The sequence below is a fragment of the Temnothorax nylanderi genome, unplaced genomic scaffold (assembly GCF_030848795.1).
Source record: "Temnothorax nylanderi isolate EJ_2023f unplaced genomic scaffold, tnyl_v1.0 TNYL_tig0320_pilon, whole genome shotgun sequence".
NCBI lineage: Eukaryota > Metazoa > Arthropoda > Insecta > Hymenoptera > Formicidae > Temnothorax > Temnothorax nylanderi.
Window position 1 is genome coordinate 73,920 of NW_027249382.1, and position 10,251 is coordinate 84,170.

At 38.0% G+C, this 10,251-nt stretch overlaps 1 protein-coding gene across 4 annotated transcripts; it reads right to left on the bottom strand.

The window, feature by feature from the left end:
- Positions 1-296: 296 nt before the first annotated feature.
- On the bottom strand, positions 297-2,990 carry LOC139781171 (brefeldin A-inhibited guanine nucleotide-exchange protein 1-like). Of its 4 annotated transcripts, none has more exons than XM_071720009.1 (5): positions 2,695-2,990; positions 2,207-2,574; positions 1,518-1,729; positions 1,052-1,437; positions 297-982 (listed from the first exon to the last, which is right to left on the bottom strand). In XM_071720009.1, the coding sequence occupies exons 1-3, from the start codon at positions 2,726-2,728 to the stop codon at positions 1,712-1,714; spliced, it is 420 nt and encodes a 139-aa protein (XP_071576110.1). In that variant the 5' UTR covers positions 2,729-2,990; the 3' UTR covers positions 297-982; positions 1,052-1,437; positions 1,518-1,711. The 4 variants fall into 4 exon arrangements, 3 of the variants coding, with proteins under 3 accessions (XP_071576110.1, XP_071576108.1, XP_071576109.1); XM_071720007.1 differs by having other exon boundaries at positions 2,197-2,574; positions 2,695-2,989; XM_071720008.1 differs by having other exon boundaries at positions 2,947-2,983.
- Positions 2,991-10,251: the final 7,261 nt, after the last annotated feature.

The window sequence follows — 10,251 nt, forward strand, 5'->3', positions numbered from 1 at the left end:
TACAGAAGTAACGCTCGCGTAAACGTAGTAAGAGTGACGTAACTAATTCGCTCATAGTATTAACAAGTATTATGCGTTCAAATTCTCGAAAGCTAGCTTCTTTACTATGCTCTCTCTTTATGTTGATCGATTCAGATAAAAATCTCCGAAGTCTTTCTTTCCCTCGCGATATTCCTGATACATAATCCTAGAGTAAAACTGTACAAAAGCTCTACGAAAGTGGCGATATTTTTCACGGATCTGGTTCGAGTCACTCTTGGGGAAGGTGCGCATGTAGAAAGAGTACGCCAACACAGTTTATCCTGCTAAATGGTTATCAATTCTCTATAAGTTCTGTATTGTTTACACATAAATTATAGAATATCTAAACGTTTCTTTTTTTTTCGATGTCCTGTGAAATTGTACAATAGAGTTACAAATAAAGATAAAGCCATTACTTTACGTATAATCTGATTCAGTCTTTGCTAATTACTACGTTTACGCAAGCGTTACTTCTGTAGTAACTTACGATAAATCACTCGTTTACGCGAAGTAAATTATCGTAAGTTACTACAAAATCCCGTTTACGCGAAGAAAAATCCTGTTTACGCGAAGGAATTATCGTAAGTTACTACAGAAGTAAAGCTCGCGTAAACGTAGTAATAGTTACATAATAACGTGCGAAAGAACTAACAGTTAGACTATTTAAGAATTTTAATCAAGATACTGGAAGCATAAAACTGTTCAGCTAGCTTTACACAAGATATTGGTCTTCTTCTTTATGAAATCGTCAAATTATGATTATGATACATTTCTACATTATCACCAGCATCGAATCTAATCTTATTTATCGTGATACTTCTGAGAAACTGTTAATCCATTGTCTTAATAAACTCGATCGCGGCGCAGAACTGCGTCCACCAATATTGTTCCTCTCCCTCAAATCGATTCCCGTAAAAGCTGTCTACATATGAACAGTCGATAACAACGACGGCGGATTAGTCTGAAATTAAGCACACGTTAACAATCACTCTTCTTGCTAAAATCACATATTCTCTTTTCAATCGCATACCTTGATTATGACATAGACCAGCACGGGAGTCAGATCGTCGGCAGCAGGTATGCCTCTTTCCGACGCCATGGAGAGGAGATTCATGATGGTAGTCGCGTAACGAAATACACACTGCAACTTATCCCTAGGAGTCTTATACGCCGATATCACAGCCAATTCAGCCTACGCCCATGGCCAGGGGCATTCGTAATGATAAACCTTTGGAATGCGTAGGTCCTTGTGATTTGGAGTTACGACCTTCGCCAACTTTTTGATGTGATCGTGAAGAAGCTGGTCCCTATATACATCTCCATCTCCATTTGGATAGAGCGCATTGTGGTATACCCGTGCCATGACGGTTCTTTCCACCACGACTCTCGCCAAATCTAACTGGTTGGCGCTCGCCGCTGAAAGTAAGAAGTAAGTTCAGACGTCTCTGATCACTCCGCTAAGATCAATTGCGAGATAAATAATTATATTCATGTACATTGCCAGATCGGATCGTTGTCCATTTCCGCGTGGACCTTCCCTAGAAAATTATCCACGAGATCCTGTTTCTCGTCAGCTAGCGTAAGCTTTTTAAACTCTTCGCAGAAATGCAGGAGGAAAGCCTCCTTTTTTCCCAAAAATACCCTCACACAAACGGATACAAGATGATTATTGATAGCATCCCGATCGCACTTAACTCGCACGCATAATCTGGAAAATATTATTATTAAACAGTTAACATCTTACATTTAAACATCTTACATTTACTTATACATTACATACAAAGATGATATTTATATATAAACAGTATCTATCTAAGTGAGCTAATGTTGACAGCAATCCCTGACGACATCTGATTAAATATGCGATATAAGGAGATCGCTTTTGATAATCCTCTCGAAGTGATTTAAAAAGCTTTCTACATCCATCGTCATTAAATAGACGCACGCAACGTAAAGTTTCATGAAGATGAGATATTAATGCCCTATCCTGCAGGTTTATAGCTTCTGCTAATTGTAGTTATAAAAACGATGTCTCTTCCTCCGTCTGAGTCTCCATTCGCGCGAAGATCATGTTGATCATCTGCGTGAGAGTCGCACGGGCTGTTGTTTGATTCACCAGGTTGCGCGACGCCAAGTAAACGTTGTAAACAGTACGAATTGTTAACAGTACCGTACCCTCGTGAACCTCCACATGCTGGCTTGTCATTACAGTCAGCAGAGCTTTAATAATCTGCAGCTGCACACCCTCATCGGTCTGTGGACCGGTGAAGCAACCGCAAATTGTCTCGACAATGCGCACAATCAGCAGCTTGTTAGGCTCCGTTGAATCAGGCACATTGCCAGTGAGATGGCCATATGCGATTAACTTCTGCAGGCAGTCCAGTGCTGTCACCACAATCCGCGGTGACTTGCTCTGACATGCTAACTCAAATGGCAAGAAGTACTTCTCAGCGATAATGACATTTGAGTCGCTCTTGGGCTGTGGCAGGGCGTTTGAAATAACCTCTTCACCCTGCACAGCTGGTACATCTTTGATCTCGTTACGGAGGTCCTCTGCAAAATGGAAATATATGAGTGACAAAGTTAATTAGCAACTATCGCTTATAGCTATTTATTTATTTCAGTATAAAATAATTTGTAAAACGTTTATATTAATTCTGACTGCAGACGGACCTTCGGAAACACTAGCGCCTTCTTCTTTTAACATGAATAACTAAAAATCTATATTTCGGTTAGGTACATGGTTTATAAATAATTAATTAAAATTATCTGGATGACTCACAAACCTTTTTAATCACACTTCATAACTCTTTATACGAAATACAAACGATTCGATACAAAAACTTTGTTTAATTTATCTATTCCGGCTAAGTGCATGGTGAAAAAATGATTAATTAATTACAATTAACTAAATGACTCACAAACCTTTTCAATTGCACTTCAAAAGTCTTCATACGAAATACAAACGATTTCATATGTAGTTTCTTTTACCGGACATTCATTTCCGGTCAAATACATACGAATCGTAGCATAAGACCGCTAAACTAATGAGCATCCAGCATAAAGCCGCCATATTAATTTACATAAGATGCTCATTGGTCCAGCGGTCTTATGCTATGCTTATGCAGCCTATGCAATTTTGTGTGCGATGGCCTTAAGGGCCCGGACACACACTTCTGCACCACGCATAATGCGTAAGCATAAGAAAATTGATTGGTCCATACACATGTGCATAAGAAAATAGACCAATCAGTTTTCTTATGCTTACGTATTATGCGTTGTGCAGAAGTGTGTGCTCCCCGCTTACCGCGTAAAGGTCAATCCAGACAAACTTGCATAGCGCATAAACATAAGCATAAGAGAATTGATTGTTCCATATGCATGTGCATAAGGAAATAGACCAATCCGTTTCTTTATGCATATGGTTATGCACCTATGCAAGTTTGTCTGGATAGACCTTAACCGCGTAGCAATAAGCAATAAGAAGCGTGCATATGCGTAACAGAAAATTCGAAACGCTTATGATTGGTTACGCGGTTACGCGTTACGCGGAAAATACCTGCCATGGGACTCCAGCCTAAACGTATCACGTACGTTACGTGATATTCTGATTTCATCGTGATAAAATTTACGTAATAAATATTTGCGTAACCAATCAACTGTGACATCTAATGCTAGGTCTGCGAGTCGTAAAGTCGTGAGTCGCAAGAATTGACCAATCACAATCGAATTTGAGGAGAATAATTGACTGTCAATTCTTGCGACTCGCGACTTTGCGACTCCCATTGTAGACCTAGCATAAATGTCGTCTACAATAGTTGTAAGCGTATGTAGTAAGATGTAAGCAGTAAGCTATTGACCAACCATAGTCAATTATTTTTGAATTGTATAAATCCCATTAGTCAATAGCTTACTGCTTACATCTTACTCCATGCGCTTACGGCTATTGTAGACGACGCTTTAGTATTTCTATTGGAACGTTTTAACAGAATAGAAAAATATTATTGGTTAAACGCAATACGCTATGTTTTATGTATGTATCATGTGCATTAAAGACATTCAGTTCCGCGTAACAGAAAACGCGGAACGTCTTTGATTGGTTATGCGATTCGCGTTAAGCCGTGATCAGACTACGAATTGGGATTGAGATTGGATTGAAATTTGACTAATTAGAGCAAAGTTCACTAAACTTGAAGTTAGTTTCCTTTATTCTGATTGATTAAATTTCAATGGAACTTATATGCTAGGTCTACAATGCGAGTCGTAAAGTCGTGAGTCGTAAGAATTGACCAATCACAGTCGATTATTCTCCTCAAATTCGATTGTGATTGGTCCATTTTGTACGACTCACGACCCACGACTCGCATTTATATGTATATGGGGCATTCTCTGTCAAATCAGACACCCTCCGCCCAAAAATTGGGGTCACCTGGAAAATTCATTCGGGGCTCATTTTATAGCTATACATATGTAGTTTTATTTGAGCTGTGGCCTTTTAAAAAATAAAAAATTTCGTGTCCCTACAATCTTTTATTACATACAATCTATTAATTTTAAAAAATTCATTTTTTTCCATGGATTCAATGCTAACTACTAAATAAACCCATTAACACATATTTCTATAACAGTCGAAACTGTTTTATAACTTCCAAGTAACGATTTCATTTGTCGTACCTCGTTACCCGCAGACTTCGGCCACCATATTGGGGTCCGCGATGTTGATTTTTCAAAAGGCCACAGCTCAAATAAAACTACATATGTATAGCTATAAAATGAGCCCCGAATGAATTTTTCAGATGACCCCAATTTTTGGACAGGGGGGTGTCTGATTTGACAGAGAATGTCTTATATATATAGATATATATGTATACAGAAACTAATATAAGGCTGTCAAAAACCTAGGCTTGGATCACATGGCTTTTTAATTCTAATTGATTGTATATATCGTTACAATCCTATTTCTCTTATTATTATGATAAATATGATCATATCTATTGTCTTTACAATAAGTATATATAATAGTTATAAACATACAATTTGAAATCCATTTTGTTTTCCTTCTAATATCTCCATCTATAAATATAATAAATAAAAATATATAAGTATACCTCCGATTATAAGCTCAGCAGAAGTCAGTATCTAGTAATAATTGATTAATAATTCAAATCAATCAACAAACCATATTGTTTGTGCTGGTTAGCGTTACTTCTGTTAAAGGAACCCAATTTTCGTACAAAAAGCATTTTTGTAGTTCCTATCTTGAAGCGAAAAAGTTGTGAAATGTTTTATTTTTTTGATAAAAGGGAAAGATGTATGTTTTACTTTTAAATTGTGTTATCTCAGGCAATTACGTTAAAATGTGTTTTCTTAGGTATAATTGCGCAATAAAATTCGTATTTATGATATATCTGTTATTATCGAATATGTAATATATGCCTTACTTAACATGCAGAATCTCCTGCATGACTTTATCGCTAAGTTTATATTTACGAGCGCAAACGACATGGCTAAATAGTACAAAAGGATATTAAATCTTTTCAAATGCATTTTGTGTACTTCACACATTGAAAGAATATATATTTTTTGACAGTATTGCACGTACAAAAGTTATCACATTGTCAATTTTGTAATCGCTTCATATTACATTACATATTACGTACATCTAATTTTATTGCATCAAAAACTACAAAATACATTTTTGGATAACTTAATAGAGAATACTGAGAATACTAAGGAAGGAATTAAACAGAACTGAAGAGAACTAAACAGAATTAAACAGAACAGAATAGTTATAGATATTAATAGTATCACGCTCAAATATCACAGCCATATTGAATGTACATTTAATACTAAGCAAGGAATTAAACAGAACTACTGTTTCCGTCGAATAAACTTGAATCTGTCGCTTACTTATAAAATACATTTGGCAGCATGCATAAAAAATCTATTAAAAAATCTATTCCATTATTGATACACATACGAGGGTAGTCCAAAAAGTTTTGAGCCTAACATCGACTTAAAAGGAGACTATTTGACCGAATTTGACCGAAAAAATAATGTTTGAGGCTCAAAACTTTTTAGACTACCATCATACATTGTGTTATTTTTTGTAGTTTATAGAAATGAAGAAGTATCACGTTCAAATGTACAGTCATATTAGATATATATTTAAGCAAGGAATTAAACAAAACTGAACGGATCTAAACAAAAGTTCTGCTTAATTCTGTTTAGTTCTATTTAATTCCTTCGTTAGTATTCTCAGTATTCTTAAGTTATCCAAAAACGTATTTTGTAATTTTTGAGGCAATAAAATAAGATGTACGTAATGTTATGTAACATGAAGCAATTACAAAATTGAAATGTGATAACTTTTGTAAGCGCAACACTGCCTAAAAATATATTTTTTAATGTGTGAAGTATAAAAAACGTATTTAAAAAGATTTGATATCCTTTCGTATTATTAAGCCATGTTGCTTGCACTCATAAATATAAACTTAGCGATAAAGTCAGGCTGGAGACTTCTGCATGTCAAGTAAAGCAGATTACATTCTCCACTATCTTAATTCTATCTTAATATTTACCTTAATATCTAATATATATTCGATAACCACAAATAAATCATAAATCCGAGTCCTATATATTGTGCAATTTTACTTAAGACACATGAATAGCTTTCTATTTACATCAAAACTCAGTTAATTCTCACTTGTGACGTCAGTTGAACGCACGTTCCTTTTAATGCTGATGGAGAGTGAGATTCAATGAATTTTTATTCACAATCGAGACCATGTCCTTTCTACTGTACTATTAAAAGTGAGATTAGAAACTTGTATTGTTATGCGATAGCTTTGTCACCAAAATAATCAGGTAAATTTCTTTTACTCACTAAAAAACTGACGTCTTATCTGATTATTGTCAGTCTAAAGTATTCACGTAACTGAGTGACTCAGCTCACTTAAGGTAGTCGCCTCGTCAGGGCATGTATTAGATAAAGTTTTCAATTTTGGATTTTATATCAAATTATATGATCAGCTTTGCAGTCGATTTTTTCTGTGGCTCCTTACCGACTATTTACTCTAGAAAATCGATCTCGAAAATCACAAATTTTGCATTACTTCATACAGACGGCCAGAAAAAGAAGGCTCTATCACGGTTTCAATCACATATTTTCGCATTTTTCGATTAGATAAAGTGAGAAAAAACATTGCTTTTTGTACATTAGATTTCGAAGAATCCGATGCAACCATAAAATATATAGTTTACCGGAGATTTCGCTGCTAATTTTTTAGTTTATTTTAGTGAAAATGCGGTAATCGAGCAGACATTTTTTGATCGAGGTGAGGTTGGGAAGACTTGGCTGTAGTTGCAGGTTATGGGGCTCGTCTTTCTTAGCCGAATTAGATAGTGATTGACACCCCTGTCATGCGTTTTGAAACCCTTTCTCAGTAATTGTCAAAATTCAATCGAAAAGGAGATGTGATGATTCCTCACTTGTAACCTTTCTCGACGACTCGCATGATCAGCTGATCAAAACGGAGTCAAATGAGAAAAATCACAGAATTTGGAAAAAGTAACATACTTTGTCACGTATGAAATTTTACACCATAATTCATAAAATTATTTTTCCCTTAGCAAAAATTGCCTGAAATATATTTCTGAACGTGAAAACCTACAAACAGTCACATGACTAGCACGTAGCGAGACGGCTACTTTAAGTGTAAATAGAAAGCGCTTATACTATCATAATATAAATTGTAACGCAATTGCCTCAAATAATAAAATTAATATAAAGAACGTAGATACATCTTTCTTTTTTCAGAAAAAAATAGAACTTTTCGCTTAAAGATAGGAACTAAAAAAGTGCTTTTTATACAAAAATTGAATTTCTTTAGCAGGGATAACGCTATAACCAGCTCGAACAATATGGTTTACAATTTATTCTGTTCTTGATTATGTTAAGAACATTGTTGTTCCAGCATTTTTATTTACTACTGTATATTTAGTTTAAGAAATTTCTTAACAAATTATAATTCTCTATAAAATTTATCATAAAATGACAATGTCGGATATAATTCCGTACCACTGCATTGCACATTGCTGATATCATGATATGACATTTTTCCTAACCTCTTATACTAACGTAAATTACTGCAATATGTAAAATATGCAAGCTGTATATATACGAGAAAAATAATGAAAAATGTGACAATGCAGTATCGACTATATCAATTTATTGCTCGGGATAAAATAACAAATACTATTAAATGCAGCGATAACAAGATCGCATTCAATATTGTCAATTTCAATGTAGTCAAATGAGACCGTGGTCAATCGGGACGGTGGTCAATCGGGACGGTGGTCAATCGGGACGGTGGTCAATCGGGACCGTGGTCAATCGGGACCGTGGTCAATCGGGACGGTGGTCAATCGGGACGGTGGTCAATCGGGACCGTGGTCAATCGGGACCGTGGTCAATCGGGACCGTGGTCAATCGGGACGGTGGTCAATCGGGACGGTGGTCAATCGGGACCGTGGTCAATCGGGACGGTGGTCAATCGGGACCGTGGTCAATCGGGACGGTGGTCAATCGGGACCGTGGTCAATCGGGACGGTAATCAATCGGGACCGTGGTCAATCGGGACGGTGGTCAATCGGGACGGTGGTCAATCGGGACGGTGGTCAATCGGGACCGTGGTCAATCGGGACGGTGGTCAATCGGGACGGTGGTCAATCGGGACCGTGGTTAATCGGGACTGTGGTCAATCGGGATGGTGGTCAATCGGGACGGTGGTCAATCGGGACGGTGGTCAATCGGGACTGTGGCCAATCGGGACCGTGGCCAATATCAACGTGGTTAATCAGGACTGTGGTCAATATCAACGTGGTCAATCGGGACCGTGATTAATAGGGACCGTGGGCAATCGGGACCGTGGTCAATCGCAACGTGATCAATATTAACGTGGTTAAACGCAACGTGGTCAATCTCAACGTGGTAAATTTCAACGTGGTCAATAGTGACCGTGGTCAATCGGGACGGTGGTCAATCGGGACCGTGGTTAATCGGGACCGTGGTAAAATGGGACCGTGGTCAATCGGGACGGTGGTCAATCGGAACCGTGGTCAATCGGGACCGTGCTCAATCGCAACGTGGTCAATATTAACGTGGTCAAACGCAACGTGGTCAATCTCAACGTGGTCAATCTCAATGTGGTCAATCGGGACTGTGGTCAATCGGGACCGTGGTCAATCGGAACGGTGGTCAATCGGGACCGTGGTCAATCGGGACGGTGGTCAATCGGGACCGTGGTCAATCGAGACCGTGGTCAATCGGGACCGTAGTCAATTGGGACGGTGGTCAATCGGGACCGTGGTCAATCGGGACGGTGGTCAATAGGGACCGTGGTCAATCGAGACCGTGGTCAATCGGGACGGTGGTCAATCGGGACCGTGGTCAATCGGGACCGTGGTCAATCGCAACGTGGTCAATATAAACGTGGTAAATCGCAACGTGGTCAATTTCAACGTGGTCAATCGGGACCGTGGTCAATATTAACGTGGTCAAACGGGTGCCACTCATACTGGATACACTCGTGCACGGATATATACTGCACAAAGTATACGGCTGGTCGGTATACCTGATAGGAGCATTATGAGACTCGATGACGCAACTTTTATTGCATCTAGAAAAAAGAAGAGCCGAAACCAAGAGTCCCAGCGCTCCGGGCTCGGACAGGAGGGGATACCACGAGATGAGACCTTCCAAACTACAACATGACACAAAAAATAATGCAGAACCCGAACGCGCCTATCCTTCTATACCTTGGAAAGAGAGTACCTATACTCTCGAACTCAAAGGGTAAAATGAGAAAAAAAACACAAGGGTAAAAGGGGCGAATTGCATATGACATCTCATTTTCTATTATTAAACGCCTTGCTCCTATAACCGCATGCTGCGACATGCAGATATTCTAACAACAAATTCTTTACAAGAAACACGCTCTCCAGAAATTCAAACAAAGACACGATATAAGGCAAATGAGAGCTATACTCTGATATTAACGAGAGAGATTTAAAATTTATTTAATAAATTTTAAATCTTTCGTGTATTTCCAAGTACACGAATTTCCAACATACTAAACCGCGCGCCGATTTTTTATCGGACTGAAAACACAGTTTTCGTTGGAGCATTAGAATCCCTTATCCCCCCCTAACGATTAAAATCATTTGATG